Source organism: Alligator mississippiensis, chromosome 2 (assembly GCF_030867095.1).
Source record: "Alligator mississippiensis isolate rAllMis1 chromosome 2, rAllMis1, whole genome shotgun sequence".
NCBI lineage: Eukaryota > Metazoa > Chordata > Crocodylia > Alligatoridae > Alligator > Alligator mississippiensis.
Genome location: NC_081825.1, coordinates 25,890,389 through 25,908,748, shown reverse-complemented (window position 1 = coordinate 25,908,748; position 18,360 = coordinate 25,890,389). Strand labels below are relative to the sequence as shown.

Sequence of the window (18,360 nt, the reverse complement as noted above, 5' to 3'; positions counted from 1 at the left end):
GCCCACCCCTACCTTAAACAAAGAATGGAAGTTAACCAGCCCTGTATGGTTTTTGCTAGAAACTTAGTGTTATAGGACAGCAAATTTTACTAAGGAATGTAAATGGAGCAGGTCTTTTGTTTGTTTGATGCAGTTACTTTTTAACAACAGTGATTAGTACAGATTATGCATTCATATTAAAAAAAAAAAAAAGAGGGGAACAGGTGCCAAACTTACTTTTAAATACTGAACCTTTGTCAATTTGCTATTGTGACCTTCCAAGTAGTTGCAAATAAAACAGCACAACAACTTGACTATGAACTTTAAAATGACAAGAACAGCATAAGATTGTTCAAACCAATTTATATTGTATTAAATCAAAGATCCAGAGACTGGATAAATTATTTTTAGCTGCTTCAATGCCATACAAATATTAATGGTTTTCTTAAGTAGAGTTTAATTCATACAGAATATGAAGAGTTGAATAAAGGCCACAGAGGGAGTCCGGTATCCACTGCAGTTTATTTACCATCTTCTATATAGATGAGATTTCTCAAAGGTTTTACCATCTGCTGTTAAGAGAAACCAACCTACTCGTGGAATATGAGACAATACACAGAAATAGTTCCTGACCAGCAGAGACAGTAGTAGATGAACATCGTTGACTCATGGAAGTTGATGGACACTTGCAGAGAGCTGGTACCTACTTCAATATTAGGAAATACAATACAAAGGAAGGTGCAGAGAGTCTGAAGGCTGCTTTCACTCTAAATAGTGCTCTGACTCTTAGGTTATTTCTGTGGATACATTTAGTTTTCCATTAACACACTTTCAGTGGCTACAATTATAACAGATGTTATCCAAAATGCAAGGTGACAATGGCTCTGGGAGGCTCTCTCCTGAAGTATGAAATGTAATCTAAAGTGTTCTTTGTAGGCCCTTCAAATTATTTATAGTCCATTAAGTGAGTTAATCTAACATTCACTTTGTTTTTCACTGTAGCAACTCAATTGGCTAACTGTAAGCCGTCCACAAAGAGTACAGGGATGAGAAGATGCAGAGGAAGAAAACTATCCATCTATTTAATAGTTGTATGGCATTTTTAAATGTCTACCAATTAAGCAGCTAAGATCCCTTTACGACACCTACCAAGGCAGGCCTCAGGGTGCGCCCATGCAGCTTATAGCCGACCTTGGATACTAATGCAATGGTGCCAGGCTCCTTTCCTTCCACAGGAGCATGGAACAATGCTTCATGCTCGTAGGGATCAAACTTGGCTCCAACAGGATTCAGTTTGAGCAGGCCATGCTTTTTGAACACCTTCTGAATCTGTACTTCTGTCATGACAAGACCTTCATACAGGCTTTTCAGGTGAGGGTTTTCATCTCTGAGTTCCTCTTTTGGAACACTTTCAGTTGCTTTTCCCAAAACGTCAGCAACCTCTAGTAAGTCCTTGCAGAATCCCTGAATCCCTAGAAAAAGATGAAGAAAATCAAATCAATTCTTCTTAAAAGGGACTCTGTCCACTTTAAAGGACACATCTTTTAGAAAGCCTGTTATACTTGTAACAGTTGTGGAGAAAGTTTTAGTTTGTGTAGGTTTTTCAGACCACCATGGGGAGAGAGATTTGTAACAAGAAAGTAGCTATAACAAAAATGTAACATCAACTTGATGGTGGCCAAACTTATTTATGCTCTTAATGCACCTGTCCAACCTCTTCTGGTTGTAGTCCAAACATCATTATGTTAGCCTGTTAGAGAAGACATAATCATTCCTGCAAACAAGGTAAAACTCCCTCAAATTTGAGGATTTTTTCCTGTCTTCCCACTTCCCTGTAATCTCTCGATACCACACCACGCCACACCACTAACTACTGTTTTCTTTGCCTCAAGCTGTTGTTAGAATTTATGTGAACCTTAGATGTTATTGCAATAAAAAGAGTCCTAGTCTAGGAGAAGAGACTTACTGGGTTGAGAGCCATAATACATGGTTGTGAAAAGTGAATTTCTAATCAAAGTGCTCAGTGTTCACTAACATTTTACAAGAATGCTCTTGAGCTTAGGTTTGCTTTTTCACAGTCTAAACAAGTGACCCCATTTTCAGACTAATGTAAAGTTAATGATTTAAGATGTGGCAACATTGTCTTTTTCATTCTCTCAGCCCTAAGCTGAGAAACAAAATGAAATAATTATGCACTGACACCATACTGTGCTCTCTTTTGCTATTATAGTATTTACAAACAATACCACTTCTGTTTTGCACAGTTTTCAGAAGATAAGTACTACTAATATACGGTTTGACCAGAATGGTCACAAGAACTACCAGACATCTAAATAAGTGGCCTGATCCTTAAAGATATTAAGTGCCTCTAGCACTCCTCAATGTCAATGGTAGCCTTGTGTGACCAGCACTATGAAAAAAATTCAGCATTGACTGGATTGTCCAGAATTGACATTAGAGCACTTATTTTAGCACATAATTATTTCATTTTTTCCCCTACTTCAGGGTTGAAACAATGAAAGAGCAGTGTTGTCACATCTTAAAACCTCAGGATACATAGTTAAAAAAAAAAAAAACCAAACAGGCCCTCAAAGTGTTTCAAATTTTTTAAAAAGGCTTACAATTCGGGAGGAAAGCATGTTTCAGATACTTGTGGTTTCATGCTTTTTTCAGTCAAGTGTGAGGTGACATGGAGAAGAGGAGCAAAGTTCAGGGTACCAGCTACACCAAGACTTTCCCAGTTCCATACAGATAACCCATTATAAATCCAGCAAGTAGATACAATTTGGAACATTTTTGACATAATATGTACAGGCGTCTGGTAAGCATTATGCCATCTCGTGTGGCTGGAAGTCTTTGGAAAACCTCAGACAAAGCAGTCCCCAATGTTCCATGAAATTCCTCATGCATAAAAATGCAATGTCTTTAACACAGCTGAATACAAGTCTCACACCCATTCACAGTCCTCCAACGCGGAAGGCACAGCTGGTCCAAGATGGACTAATCCTTAACGGCACTCTGCACACAAGCTTTGGCTTTCATATTAGCATCACTGTGTTTTCACAATACAGGAGCACAAATGGGAAGTCTCCACCTACCATACAACTTGGCCTCTTCTACCAGTTTCTGACTTCTTTGTCTCAAGTTTTCAGTGTCTGCCAGAGCTCTCTTATACTTATCCTGAGGAAGAAATAAAACACATTGCAGAAGAGATTCTCATATAATCTCTGTGTTGCTTGCCATTAATTTAATGGGCTCCCATTCTAGTAATTTTAACCCCCAACAGCAATTTAACAAAGTATGCTTACTGACAATAGGTTTCAGAGTCAGATTCAAAACCAACTTATCATCAAATGAGGCTATGAAGGCTAATCCTCACAAGGATTAGGCAAGTATTGGCCTCATTTAGAAGTGAAAAACAGGGAGGAAGGATTAAGCAATTTACTTAAGTGTACAGAGTCATAAGCTGATTCAAGACTTTCCAGGCAAGAATTCATTTGAAGGTTTGTGTGTTCTCTAGGGATGTAACGCATGGGAATGCCAAATGTGCCATCCCCCCTAATCCCCGTGTGCTTCTGGCAGGACTTTGTATATCAAACTGGTACTCCCTGCACTGTTTTCTTGCATCACTAGCAAAGCAAAATAGTAAAAGGCCAAGAATTCCATTCATCCAAGACACAGGTAAAGATCATGGAAAATAAGACAAAGAATTGCATTCCCAGGCCTCAGGTTTCTGAAAAAAATGCTCCACCACATTTTATTGTAATACTTGTAGTGGATTTATCCTCAAGATAAATACTGGAGCGTTTTATCCCGTTTTTATAGCTAGGAAACTGCCAGAGAAAAAAAATAAGTGACTTCTCCATGGTCACCTAAGAACCAGGGTTTTACCCTAAAAGCCAGTTTTTCTTTTTACCCACCAGGCCATCCCTCTTCTTCACACCCTTCAGTACCCTCCAATTTTACTGAGGTTCTGTAAATTGCAGGGTTTAACTCCAGAGTTTAATCTCGTTAAACCTATTAGCAGTTTGTTCCCAGCAAGATGACCAAGTTCTGCAAATGGACTAAAGATCAGATCCAATAAAGTACTTAGGTGGTGCAGCCCCAACCCTTCAGAGATGCTAACGCCTGGCTCCTGGAGTGGAATTTAGAAGCCTGCCTTAGGCACTGAAACCCCTACTAAATCTCCTTCTGAGGGAGAGTAATGTGCTTTCAAAATAGCCAGTGCACTGAGCAGTGAGCTGGCTTATACAGCCAGCAGAGTAGACAATGTTGGGGACAGGCTGTGCACACTATTTCGCCCACCTCTGGAGCTTCGGTACCTTACTCAATATTGGGAAGGTGCCTCTGTCCACAACTATAGCCCTTTCTTCTCCAAGGTTATCTTAACCCTAAGAGCCAGGGGCAACAGCCTCTTTCATTCAAAGGAGTGAGCAGAGATCACTTAAATATGGCTGCCAGAAGAGGAGCAAACACAGTATACAACAGCTAAACAGTAGTCACCCAGGAAGCGGGATATCTTGGTTTAGTTTCCTCCTCAGCCCAATAGGTACAAGCTCACATCTCCCATATTATGAGTAACCTAACTACTCTAAACCCCTCCTGCTCAATCTGAGCCGTTCCATGACAAAGAATGCAACACGTTTTGAGCCACAGAGGAAGCATGACTCTAATGTAGTGCTTGGGCACTCACCACAGGGTCTGGAGTTGTGGGTTTCAAGCCAAGTTTCCCATTTCCCAGAGAAATGCTGTCATTACTAGACTGCTATACAAAAGCTGGGCACCCTTCCTCCATGGCCTTTCAAAGAAGGCAGCAGCTGCTACTTTAATTTTGCAGGGAGCCCAATTCTATCAGTGTTAGGGCAGTATTAGAACATGCCTATCAGGTCACACCTTTCAGGGAGCTTAGCTGGGGGGCAGACCTAGTGACCGGATCTCAGTCAAGCTCCAGTTGATGTACATGCCCAGTTCCTGAGCCTAGGAGAGCATACACAGACCAAAAAAACACTTGGTGTCTCTGGGATTCAGGCAGCATGAAGCATGGGTGTGTTTTGGATCATAATTTGATGTTTAGGTGCTTCAATTCCCCCCAGATCTTTTCTTGGATCTAGCCCTAAACTGAAAGGAATAACTCCAATGATAAATCCAGCCTGCAATTCATGAATCAGACAATTATTATAACTTTACCAAGCTTCTGCACAGTCCACGTGGTTCTTAAACAATATTTTTTACAAGTGTTCCCTTCGGCACCACCGGGGGTTACTAGGAACAACGCCCACAAATTGTTAGAGACACGGTTCAGGCTGGACATCAGGAGACATTATTTTATGGTTAGGGCTGCTGGGCTCTGGAATGGACTCCCAAGGGAGCTGGTGCTCTCTCCTACCTCGGGGGTCTTCAAGAGGAGGCTGGACAGATATTTGGCTGGGGTGTTATGACCCCACACTCGTTCCTGCCCAGGGCAGGGGGTTGGACCTAATGATCTGTTTAGGTCCCTTCCGACCCTAAGCACTATGAAACTATGAAGGGTGTGCACACCAAAAGCCCCTTACTGTCATGTCTTTTAGTTGCTCTTCCAATTTGACTTTATCTTCTATTAGTGTCTTCTCAGCAGGGGCGGATTCAGTCTTCTGTTCATTTTGGCTCTGACCCTGGTCCTCTTCTAAGTTCTGGCCGGTACTTTTCTGTTGTGTAGCTGTACAAAGGAACCGTGAAGTCCTAAAATAAACATTCAAAATTATATTAACTTGGAAGACAGAGCTGTGGTTACTGGATATAATGAACCCTTGATTTGCTACTTGCCAATAAGAGAAACCCCTGCTCTAAAGCAATAACGAATTATACATGTATCCGAGGTCCTGCTCTGCCTGCATGCAGCCTTACGCACATGCCTGATTTACGAGCAGTCCCACATTTCATATGTTGGCAGGACTAAGCCTTAAGCAGTAGTTTGTAGCTGAAGGCATCTCTGCATACATTGTAAAACAGGGTGGTGCCCACAGCAGTCTCTGCAGCCTTCCAGTCCCCAAAGCAGAAGACGCATACAAATCAGTCTAGTCCCTTTGTCCTCCAGTTCCTTCGAACGATCCTCATCTGGGAAGCATAAGCAAATCTTGCAATTGTGCATCCCAGCTGCGAAGCTGCCAGCACCCTGGACCCCAGCTGGCTTCCTGCTCCTTGGGCTGATGATCTCACGAAGTCCCTTCCAGCCCTAACATCTATGAAATCTATGAAACCTCTGAAAGAAAACCAAGAAGCCGTTCATTCCCAGCCAGAAACCCTCACGCATTTTTGTTTGATTTTTATTTTCGATTAAAGAACTTATTTCCAAATGTGTTAAAACTGAGTAAGAAAGACTTGGACTGAAACCCTCAAGACTTCAGCTTCGCCGTTTTTACCAGGCCCAAGTTAAGCAACCTGGAAACAGCGCGGCAGCCACCCCCCCCCCCCGAGGTGGCAGCCTCGAAATTCTTGTGATCCGACCTGAAAACGCCTTATGTAGATTGGGGGAAATCCCACGTGGCCTGAAGGATAAACCAGGCCCACCCTCCTGCGAGATTAGATTAGGAAACCAACCCGCGACAAAGCCAATGACGCAACAGTCTGCAACACCTCGGGCTCTACTTTCCTCCTGGACTGGAGATCCGGAGTAGCTGCCGGCCGGTGGCAGGAGCCGGACACGAGCAGCGACGGACTCGCCTCCAAGCCCTCGTGACGAGACCCGGCCCCGCCGAGCGCCCCGACAGCAGGCGCCTGGATTCAGCGACCCCGGGATGGAGGCAATGTCGGAGGCCCAAGGTGGCCAGATCGCCTTCCCCGCCCCCGCCGGGCCCAGCAGCGCCAGAGCAGCCCGGGGCGCGGGAAACGCACTCGGGCGAGGACAGCCCAGCCCAGCCCGGCCGCCTTCTTCCGCCCCACTCCCGGCCCGCGGCACCGCCCGGATCCCGATCCCGATCCCGGCCCGTACCGCAGCGCCGCGCACAGCAGCGGATACCGCGAGGGGATCAGCCGCAAGCCCCGCGCCGCCATGTCTTCTCCGCGCGCCTGCGCCGGGTCACGGCCTCGCCACGGGCCAATCAACGGACGCCGCTTCCCTGGGGGGCGGGCGAGGCGGAGAGTGGCAGGAGCCGCGTCCAATCGGCCCCGCTGGTGTCCCCCGAGGGGCGCGGCCCGCTGCTCCGCACTGCGTGAGGAGGTGGAACGCTAGAGAGTGGGCGGTGACGTAAGCACCCTGCCCTGCCTCACAGCCGCAGGTGCGCGCGCAGGAAATGCTGTGGGGGCGGGTTCAGGCCAGCGACCGTATTTTGCCACATACCACTCGCGCCTCCTTCCCCAGTTGCTTACAGTGAGGAAACCTTGTTTGGAGTGGAAAAGAAGCAGACCAGCGCTGACCCTGCACCGCAGCGTGGGCCCATGCAGCCCGTGAGCTGCTGGTAGCAACGACACCGGATTTACAGGAGCTTGTGTCAAGAGTGACTTGGAGTCGTCCAGCAGGCTGAATGGGCCGTGCCCAGGCTGGTCCTGGGCTGCGTCCAGCTGGTGGGCCTCATCTGATGCCCGGCCACGGGGAAGGGGGCAGGGGCCAACCTGGCCCCGTGGGGAGGGCGTTGCCCGGCTCTAATCCAGCCACAGAGGAGGGGCCATGGCCTGGCCCTGATGCAGCAGCGGAGGAGGGAGGCAGTGGCAGGGCGAAGGAGCCCAGCCCAGCTCCAGCCTGCAACGCGGGACTCGGGAATTTGGCAGAGGGGGGTGGTGGCAGTATCGATTGCTCCCCCACTGCCAAATTTCCTGACCTGTGCGGTGCGCCTGCGGGCCAGATGCAGTGGCTCTACGGGTCACATCAAGGCTTGAGCACCTCCGACTTAGAGTAAAGAAGCAACAGACTTGCTGCTGCCCTTTGCAAGGGTCTGGGGCCTAATCTTTTTTTCTATCTTCTGCCTCCCAAAAACAAGATACATGTTTTATTTTGGGGGTGCAAGTATGTGAGAAAACAGGGTAATTTTGTCACCAGTACCATCAGGCATTGGCTACCTTAAGCTATGAGAAACTTCATTTTTCTAGCGAACAACTCCTTTCAGGGTGTTGCAAAGGATTTTCCCCCCTACCGTCATGGTTCTCAACCTTTTTAGACTCGAGGCAACCACTAGGAAAATGGCAGTTCTTAGATTTCACTGGGTTTGTTTCGGGGGGGGGAGGTTGATTATGGAAAAGCAATAAAACTCCTTTGCAAAGAACTGAGACACCACAAGAGGTCAGAATGTATTTGGCATTGCAGATTCCTATTTGAAATCTCTGGGTTTATTGTGTGAATCATATGGGTGTTTATTTACCTAACAGTGCCAATATTGCATGGCACCATTAAAAGAAGCTCATGTGATGGCAGCTTGGCTGAGAATTACAGGTCTGGTTTGAATAGACCTTCCAGACCTAGTCTAATCCAGTGGTGTTCAGCTTGTGGCCTGCAGTCCTTAACTCTGCCACTGTTTTCCCACAGCCACATTTCTGGACCCATGCAGCACCAGAGGACACAGATTTATGCATTGGATTATATCAGTGTGCAGGTTCACACCACAGCCAGACCAGCACGTGGTGTCAGGCCAGCACAGGGTTCATTCTGTAGCCAGATCCAGTGCATGGGGAAACTGTGGCCAGATTTGAAGCACCAGCTTGCACTCGTGTACCAATTCTGCATGGGATCTGGCCCACAGATTTACCCCACACAAGGAAGCAGGCCCACAGACCAGTCCTGTGTCACTCAGGCAGCCCGGTAGGTTAAGCACCATTGATGTGAGCCCGTGAGATGTTGTCTGAGTCAGGGGGCAAACTGCACAGTGATATTTTTCTGAGTTAGTGTCAACAACGTGACTGTTATGTTTTAAGAAAGACATCAACAATAATAGATTTATCCCAGAATCCTAGAGTGACTCCCATGCCTTCACAGGTGCCAAAATAACTAGCCTGACACCTCCTGTCTGCACTTATGTCCTGTCCAAACAAAATCTGAAGTACATTGAAAAATGGCTGGAATGGTAAATGTTCTGATCATATTTGTAAGTTAAAAGAACCTCCCTTAGAGCATATCCAAAATTGCTGCAGATTTTCCAGCCTGTCACACGAGGGTGCTACAGAATCAAGGGCCTTGCTGCCTTTGGGCAAATTTGTTCAGAGTTCACAAGGTCTAAAGCATAGGTTTCCTTTGGATAGCAGCTACCTGCCTGAAACCTCATTTTCTGGCCTCTACAGGAGGTAGGCTATCTAACACAATGCGCCAATGACCCTGTGAGTTATGACAAATCCTGTGTCTAGAACAAAAAATGTAGCAGAAACATTTTGATTAGCACTATCAACAAATTACTGGGCACAGGAGCTCCCATGTTACTGGGAAATGGATTTTTGGCATAGGGTGATATGGAACAGTGGAGGGCCAACCTTTCGTAAGTGATCCACAAAATAGCCCCATACCCTTCCTGGGTGTCACTCAGATTGCTTTCCTCTGCCTGCTCTTCTGCTCTGCTTTCTGCTGATAATATTGAAGCAAGGTTGAGGTGGGTATGGAGTGAATAGAGAAGGACTATAAAGGAAGATATATGGAGAAAGCCAGGAAGAAATTAGACTTTCTGTACTCAGAGGTGAGACTCAATGGCTGATAACTTTTAAAATGTTTCCTGGGGAAATTACTGTCCTGTTTTTAAAAGGCTCGGGCAGCCATTATACCCTTCTTATTCTTTGTGCCTGTCATTTTCTCCTGACACCTTCTGCATGTAACTTCCTCTTCAGCTCTTTTGCCCTCCCTCTGCTCTTAACATTGTGCTGTTACCACCTCTGAAAGTTGTTCCTACTACTAATTGATTGATAGCACAAGAATCCTTACAGGATTGAGCTGAACCAGCTGAGCAGACTGCTGCTGGCAGGTGTGACTCATGGCTGAGAAACAAACATTAGACCAGTGATTCTCAGCCAGGGTGTGGTGGTGTCATGCAATGTTAGCATTCTTAGGTATAAAGATGTGAATCACAAGATAAACCTAGAGATTTCAAATAGGAATCCATAGTGTTAAAAACATCCAGACCTGCTGGGGTCTTTAGGAGTTCTCTGTAGTAGAAGAATTACACTGTTTATTTTCTGTAGTAAAAAAAAAAAGTGTGAAAACCAAGTGCTGGGATTTTCCGAGGGGTGCTTTGAGTCTGTTTAGACATACCTCAACTCTGTTGGGGGATGCCTTGAGTTTAAAAAAGGTTGAAAACACATTGCATTAGACTAACAGTTTCCTATATGAGTTAAGTCCTACTTTTGGGACTTGCAAACTGAATGGGTAGTTCAGAAGCTTTCTGTGAGTAAATACGTTTTCAAGTCAAATTAAGATTTTTGAGAGCTCCACAGTGAAAGTGATTTTGTTGCAGTTTTTCTTGCTGTCAACAAAAGCCCACAATAAGAACAGAACAGCTGTTGATACCTTCAAGTCAAAGAACATATGCTGTAAGACTATACCATGCCTGATTGCGTTATAACTGGTGCCTTATCTGGACTTCACAATTTGTATTATTTTATAATATGCAGATGAAAGGTAGTATAAACTAGAGTAGGTCCTCAGCTGCTTAATGGAGATATGGTGTAGAATTTGCTTGACCGAAGTTTGGGTAAAAAGAAGAGGCAAAGGGAATGATCAGGTCATGAGGTGTGAACCATTTTAGAAAATTCAAGAAAGATGGAATGGAAAAAAAATAGGTTAAAGGTCACTAAAAGGGGCTTGATGCCAGAGAAGGCTAATTTTAGATGAGTTGTAGCTCGTATATGGACTAAAAATAGGCATCTGAATATTAATTTGAGTAACACCTATTAAAATGCTTTTATATTTAGCTTACCTTATTTGGTCATTTCTTTTTTATATTGAGCCAGGCAATAGAGCATAAAATCTGGGTTCATCTCTGAACCTTTGCTCTTTGGCCTTAAATTCTCTGGTTCTTGCTGAATAGCTCATCTGCAGGTAAACTAAGATGCATGTTCTTTCAAAACTTAATTTGAAACATGAGAAGTTCTTTTCCTAACAGGCTTTTCACCTGTGAGGCTTCTTTGAGACTATAGGACTTGGAGAAATTAATTTTAGAGTCTCTCAAGTATTAACAAGATTGTTATTTCTTTAGATAAAACCACATTTTATAAATTCTAATCATTTGCTTGATATGCCTTATTTGTACTGTTTTGTCATTGGTGTATATTTTATTAGTAGTAGTTTATTATTGAATTTGCTTTTAAAAGTTAAGGTATTCTTATGTTTGTGAGTAGTTCTGGTGGAACTGGCTCTTCAAACCTTTCTTTGTTCTCAGTATATCTGAGGGTCAAGAGTAGCGGGCAGAGGACTAAACTGAGTTTATAGTCCCATTGTGGTAGGCATTGTACTAGTGCAAAGTAAGATGCTTCCACTTCTGGCGGCTTAATTTCATTCTTAGAAGTCTATTTGGCAATGGGTCTCAACTTTTTAAAGATGCAAGTCACTTAGTTTCCCCTTGTTTTTTTGACTACAGAAAAATAGTAGCATAATTCTTCTGTTGCAAAGAATTCAGACAGACCACAGCAGGTCAAAATGGTTTTAACACTGAGGATCCCTATTTGAAATCTCTGGCTGCATCCAGATGAGCATGGACATTTGGTTCCCCCGGGACAACTAGCAGTAGTGCACTGTGCTGCCGCTGGTTGTGCCCAGGGAACACCTGTGCCATGGACGCTCTGGTGTGTGCCAAGTTACCCTGGATGGGGTAGGGAGGCTGGGACCAGCAGAGGGCTGGCCTCCACAACCTTATCTGGGATCCTGGGGGCCTCCCGGGACTGTAGCAGTGGTGATCCTGCCACTCAGAGCCTGGCCGACAGCCACAGCACTGAGCCGAGTACACTGCCCCTGCATGCACTGCTCTGCTTTTTTTTGGTATAGTTTTTTTGACTTCTGCATGTCTGCAGCACCACGTACTGCATGGCCACTCTCATCTGGACACCACCTCTGAGTTTATCTTGTGAATGATGCATAGGTGTTTGCACACTTAACAGTGCTAATATTGTTTGGCACTCCTAAAAGGATCTCAGAGCACCCCAAGGTGCTGCGGCACCCAGGTGGAGGATCATTGCTGTATGGTGAAAAGCTGTTCAGATTCTTAAAATGTTGCATATTTTCAGCGATAGTGACACCTAGTGGGTTTGTTTTGTAAATCCAGATAGGGATTACCCAATATTCATATACTGCATTACTCAAGTTGTATCTGTTGAATTTCCTGTACATTTGTGCAGTAGCATAATTAAGGGTGGGTAAGAGGGAAACTGTCCTGGGCACCATGTTAAGAAATTGTCCCCCATTCCTGCAGAGTTCATGCCCTCATAACAAACTCAAGCTAGGAACTCCAAAACAGACCCTGGCTGCTGCTGCTGCTTTATGAGCAACAGTGGGGATTGACAGACCACATGCAGCAGCAGCTCAGCCAGGCCTGTGAAGTTCCCAGTGCGGGTAAGACTGCTGCCCCTGCCTGCCAAGAGCCTGTGGCCTTCCTCCTGCTCACTCTCAGATCCTTTGCCTCCTGCCCTTGCTCTTGGGTCTTATTCTTCCCTCCCCCTCTTGGAACCCATGCTTCCCCCAACAGCACCTGTGTTTTTCAGTAGACCTCACACACTCAAAGTGGTCTTTTTCCCCCATTGAGTCCTACATGATACCATGTAGTCATGAATTTTGCTAGTTGTTGTCTTAAACCTTTTAGTGTTGCGAGAGATTTAATTGCAGCAGCATTTCACCCTTTACCCAGTTCACCCCATGATACTTCTTATATATAATTTGTGTGGTTTTATGATCTGAATATGGGATACCTAGGCAGAGTACTAATACCAGATCTCTAATAATTCCATCTGTGACCTTGTGCAATCTCTTAACCTCTCTACCATGGTTTCTGTGTCTATGATACAGGCTTAGTAGTACTTTGCTTCCCTCCAGGGGATTTGTGAACACTAACGAACATTTGTATATCATTTTGTATATTTAAAGTGTCAGATCAGAGGCATGTCTGTTTGTTGCTACATCTGCAGTAAAGAGGTTTGAGATCCTTTGGGATGAAAAATGCTGTAAATGCAAGATTTTCTTGAACATCAGATCAATCTCTGTTTTTTAGTGAAAAGCTAAATTTAACATGATATTTTTGTTTCAGTGAGGAGACACAGTAGGAGTTTTGTTTCTCAATGCTAAGACTTAGTCCATTGATATTCAGCAGGCAAACAGAATGCCATTACACTGCTGTTATAAATATGAACTGTGACTATATATTGACAATGTATTAAGAGTAAAGAAAAATGTGAGGGAGAGGGTAATTTTCATATATTACATCTCCTCCAATCAGGTGTTTGCTGTATGTAATTTTAATCAAAATCAAATATTGAACTGAGGGGGAAAAGCCAAAAGTAAAATACAAAAATCTCTCTCTGTAAATATTCTAGCACTGACCTTTAAAACCAGTTATCAGAGAACAGAAGCCAAGCTAAATTTAAAAACTGTTAATCCATCTGTAAGAGCTGTTACTGAACAAGTTACCAAAAATGAGACAAAATTGTTATTCCTACCTGCGCCCTTTAGTAAAAGTGCCAGACAAGACCACTTAGCCATACTTTATTGCAGTATGTTCCAGGGAGTATTCCAGGTGCAAAAAATCATTAATAGAATAACCCATAGGGTCAATATACTAAAAGGTTATATCCCCTGAAAGAACTATAAACATTGAGGGTCACATACACTTGATCCATTGCAGACCGAGGGCAGTAAATGGGTCTGTGAACCAGTGCTTGAACTGGGAACACTTTTAACCACTTGCGGTTGGATGGGGGGATACAGGCTAGTCTTCTATCTTCTTAATTTGAGCATTGCTAAGATGGTGAATCTTGTCATTCAAATGACACCACTTCTTTGCTTATACTCAGAGAATGGCATATATCCCAAGAAAGAAGGTGTATAATTTTCTTTCTGCTTCTCACTATTGCAATAGGTATGGTAGAGAACAAACAACCATTTATCAAATTCTGATTATAAAAAAAAATGGATTCTCTTCACCATATTCCCATCACTTTTGTTAAAGAGGCATTGCCAGAGTCTGAAAGGTACATTCTGTAACCATCTTGTTGCCTAGAGAATGTTTTTTCTGTCTTGGAAAGCTAATAGTTATAGCCACAGGGCTCTAAAGAGAGCTAATTAGAGAAAGCAATTTAAAATAGCACACGTTCTATTCCTGGGAGGACACTGAAAAGATCCTGCCCCAAAGCAGCATGCCACAATTCTCAGAGAAAATTTATTGAAATGTTTCTTTATGAGTCATCTGGTAACCTAAGGATTTGCAAATCCGGCTATCTATTATGGTTTGTTCTTTTAACCCTCGTGCTATCATGGGCACTCATGGATGTCCTATAACTTTTATGGGGATATAAAAATGGAAAAACCCTGAAAACCAAGCATCATCTGTCTTGGCTTGATGAGAAGCTACTAGTTACATATTAGACCCAAGCTTTCAAATGTGCAGGAGCAATCTTCTGTTGTGCTGATGTGGCTTTCTGCCTTAACACAAAACTAAATTATTGACCCCGGGGAGAGAGGATTTCAGATCAATTGTTTTTCTCATCAGCGCTCTCCCTGTTGCTTGTTTCGTTAACATTTTTTCTTAAATTGTGTACTTTTCACTTTATCAGAATAATAGGCAGAAGAGGAGGTCATCAGCTTTCAGGCAGGAGATTCTGACAGGTCTTTTGTTTTAACTCATTTCCTGGGCAGGTGTTATATTCAGATTTGCAAAAAGACTTTGTTTGTCAAAGCATAGTCATTTTGTATCCAGGTTAACATGTAGAGAATGGGATATGAACAATATTGTGACACTGAAGACAAAGGAAACCTCTAACAGTTTACTGTTTTCTTCCCCTCCTTATTCCTCATTAAGACTTTGCAAAATTAATTGCTTTAGGCTTGTTTCCCATTGCCTTCATGCACAAGTAATTTATGTAGGTTGAGGGGAGTTATTGCACATGGAAGACTGTCTGAACAGGTGCTGAGGGAATGTTTTGCAGATGACCTGTGGTGCCTTTTATGTGGGGGGTCTAGCTATTTATTGTTCAGGTGTGACTTATGCAAATGTTTCTCCCCTGCTTCTTACATATTTCCTCTGGCAAATGGCAAAATGCTGAGCTCCATAAAATGTTGGTGTTGCTTAGGTCAGCCCCCTTTAGAGCTCTAAGTTACAGCTTGGTTTCATAGGCAGATTGTGCTACGTACGTCAAACTGACTAGCAAAGTAGGAAATCCATTTGAATGTTAGTTCTGCTGATGTTAGGCAAGAGAACTAACAGAGCTTTGAAACCAAGGGTACCCAAGGAAAAAAATCTGTTACCTGCAGCTTGTCTGTAGCACTCAATGAAACCATGTCAGAGGTTTTAGTCATGGGTGGATAAGCTTCTGAGCAAGAGGGTCACACACTTTGCTGCTTATAATCAGCCTCTTTTCAGGGTGAGAAGGCTGGCTATTGGAGACTAGCCAGAGTAGGAGTGAAGGGTCTAGCAGGAGTGGGTGTGTGAGGCTTTTTAGGAACCTGATTTCTTCTAAAATTAAATGAATGCCCACTTGGTGCTACATGTAGAGGAAAATCCCTGTAATGCCATTGGCTTCTGTATCCAAAATGACTGCTTCCTGCCAAAGGTCACTGTGGCTAGGGACAGACATTACACACAAACCGATTTAAGTGATCAGAAACTGGCTTAAACCTGTAACAGAACAGACATTCAGGGCACATAAATCAGTTTCAGCACGGTCGAAACTAGTGAGAGAGAAACCTGGTCGAATGTAGTATCAGACTTAACTGATTGAGCTCAAACTGGTTCATGCAATATTTGTCCCAGACCCCTTCCTGGTTTAAGTTAAACCAGAGTCCCCCAACACCCCAGCATGCTCTCTGGGCTGGGCTCTCCAGCTCTGCCTCTCTGCTCCCCAGCCAAAGCAGGGACAAGTGGGGTGGGGGTCTGGCCAGACACTGGCATGGAAGGAAGCAGGGAAGAAGTTTATTCCCTGCCTCCCTCCCCTGTCTCACCAGCATGGACCTGCATTTTTTGCTGCTGGCTGTTTCAGTGGCAGGGGCATGGCCAGCCCTGGCAGTAGCCTTGGCTGAACTGGCCAGAGAGGGGTTTAATTCCCTCCTTCCTGTCCCACCAGCGGGGACCTGAGCTGGGTCTGCCAGGCGCTCCCCTGCTCGCTGCTCCAGTGTCTAGACAGGGTGGGGCCAGAGCCTTGCGGGCATGGCCTCTTAGGTGGGGGGCAGGGACTGGGGTTATTCCCCTCTCCGTCCCTGGGGGACCGCAGCAGGGTCTGCCTGTCCCAACCGCTGCTGTTGTCGCTGCTTCTGTGCCCAGGGCAACCAGTGGAATAAGCCCCCTCAGCTGGATGCCAGAAGGAAGGGACACTGGAGGGGTTATTCCTTCACTTGCCCTGGGCACAGAATGAGTGGCGGCGATGGAGGTCATGGCAGGCAGACCCAACTGCAGTCCCCTGGGGGCAAAGGCAGGAATAACCCTGGGCCCTGCCTACTGGCCTCTCGTCTCACCTCCACCCAGCTGCTGGAGCAGCAAGCGGGGAGCGACCGCAACGGGAACAGCAGCTCCTGTTTTGGTGTTGGAGAATGCAAGCCCCTTTCTGATGGGGGGCAGGCCGAGGAAAGCTTGGAAGGCTCTGGCATGCTGTCGTGCTCAGTCCACTGCAGCTCTGCCCGCCCTGCAGTGCAGCCCCCCTGCTGGGAAGGGGCTCGCACTCCCTGACACCATGACAGGGGCTTCTGCCCCCATCAAAAGCCCTGTCCCCTCAGCACTGCAATGGCTGGGCAGGGGTGTGGCCAGAGGCTGGCTGGCAGGGCCCCTTACACAGGGGTACAGGGGTATAGGGGAGTTATTCCCCCTCCCTCCAATGTCTGGTGGAGGGGGCAGCAGAGTACTTATTCTGTTGCTTGCCCCAAACAGGGCGTGAGCGGTGATGACAGTGGGTAGACTCGGCTGCAGTCCCTCAGGGGCAGTGAGCGTAGAGGGGGAAATAACCCCCGTTTCTGTTTCAGGGGTCCAGGCCAGCCAGTGTCTGGCTGCGCCCAGCCCCGCCGCTGTAGCAGTGAGGGTGGAGTGCCCGGACACCTGGCTCAGGTCCCTGCCGGTGGGACAGGGAGGGGGGAATTATACCTCTCTGGCCAGTTCAGACAAGGCTGCTACCCGAGCTGGCCACCCCCTGCCCCCCCAAGCACAGCTTTCCTGCAGCTGAGGGCACAATCTAGCACCCCGCCCTGGCTCCTGGACTGAGCAACTGCAGGCATGTGCCAGCATTTCTGCGGTCCAAGGGGAATGTTTATGCAGTTGCAAGTCAGTTCAACCTAGGCAGGTTAGACTGACCTGCAAAGACTGAATCAATTCATCTCCAGCTTTTTGAATGTTTGTTCCTAACCTATGAGTTACTCATCCTTTAAAATAGTCTATAAAATCATAACAGTTAGCTTAATAGAAATCAGATTTCTTTAGTTTTCCAATCTTTGCCCCCCTGTTGATACTTGCAGCATTCTCAGAATTTTTGGAAGTGAAATAGTTTAAGAGTTATTAAGTTACAGGCACAGAAGCACCATTGATTTGAGCATGAAGCCTCTCTTTGCTGTGCCAAGGCTTATTTTTGCAAGGGTAGTTTTTGATAATATATCTTATTTTTCATGTGTGTGGTCCAGAAGCACTGCTCTGTCATAATGAACACAGCCTTAGAGTTAGAACTTCAGGACTTCTATTTCCATCTCTCCTAGTGATTCATAGTCTGACTTTGAATGGCAGCAAGTGCCCCATGATCATGGTACTTGATAATGATTCTCTTCTAGAGAGGTAGCTACGTCTGGCAGTTTGTTTAGAATGCAGTGACATAACTGCAACTGGTTTGAGCAATTATGATCATATTTCAACTACTCCACATATTTTTACTAGGTTTTCATAGATTCATAGATGTTAGGGTCGGAAGGGACCTCAATAGATCATCGAGTCTGACCCCCTGCATAGGCAGGAAAGAGTGTTGTGTTTAGATGACCTCAGCTACATGCCTATCTAACCTCCTCTTGAAGACCCCCAGGGTAGGGGAGAGCACCACCTCCCTTGGGAGCCCATTCCAGACTTTGGCCACTCGAACTGTGAAGGAGTTCTTCCTAATGTCTAGTCTAAATCTGCTCTCTGCTAGCTTGTGGCCATTATTTCTTGTAACCCCCATGATCTACCTGCTATGAACCCATGCTGGTTTCCCCTCAGCATAATTTTTCCTGCTGGGCTCTCACAAATGTGAGCCTTGATAATTTTTTCAAAGACTTTGCCAAGGATAGAGGTG

At 45.2% G+C, this 18,360-nt stretch overlaps 1 protein-coding gene across 1 annotated transcript; it reads right to left on the bottom strand.

The window, feature by feature from the left end:
* Positions 1-322: 322 nt before the first annotated feature.
* Positions 323-7,055, bottom strand: GRPEL1 (GrpE like 1, mitochondrial). Its single transcript, XM_014607662.3, has 4 exons — positions 6,947-7,055; positions 5,532-5,697; positions 3,078-3,159; positions 323-1,451 (listed from the first exon to the last, which is right to left on the bottom strand). The coding sequence occupies exons 1-4, from the start codon at positions 7,006-7,008 to the stop codon at positions 1,105-1,107; spliced, it is 657 nt and encodes a 218-aa protein (XP_014463148.1). The 5' UTR covers positions 7,009-7,055; the 3' UTR covers positions 323-1,104.
* Between the last annotated feature and the right edge of the window lie 11,305 nt (positions 7,056-18,360).

Bases quoted from the DNA above. Each gene is read 5' to 3' on its own strand.
- GRPEL1 (XM_014607662.3), bottom strand. From the start codon at position 7,008: ATGGCGGCGCGGGGCTTGCGGCTGATCCCCTCGCGGTATCCGCTGCTG. The intron at 3,160-5,531 runs GTAAGGGGCTTT...TTTCTTCCTCAG, and splicing joins AGCAACTAAAAGACATGACA to GATAAGTATAAGAGAGCTCT. The intron at 1,452-3,077 runs GTAGGTGGAGAC...ATCTTTTTCTAG, and splicing joins AGAAGAGGCCAAGTTGTATG to GGATTCAGGGATTCTGCAAG.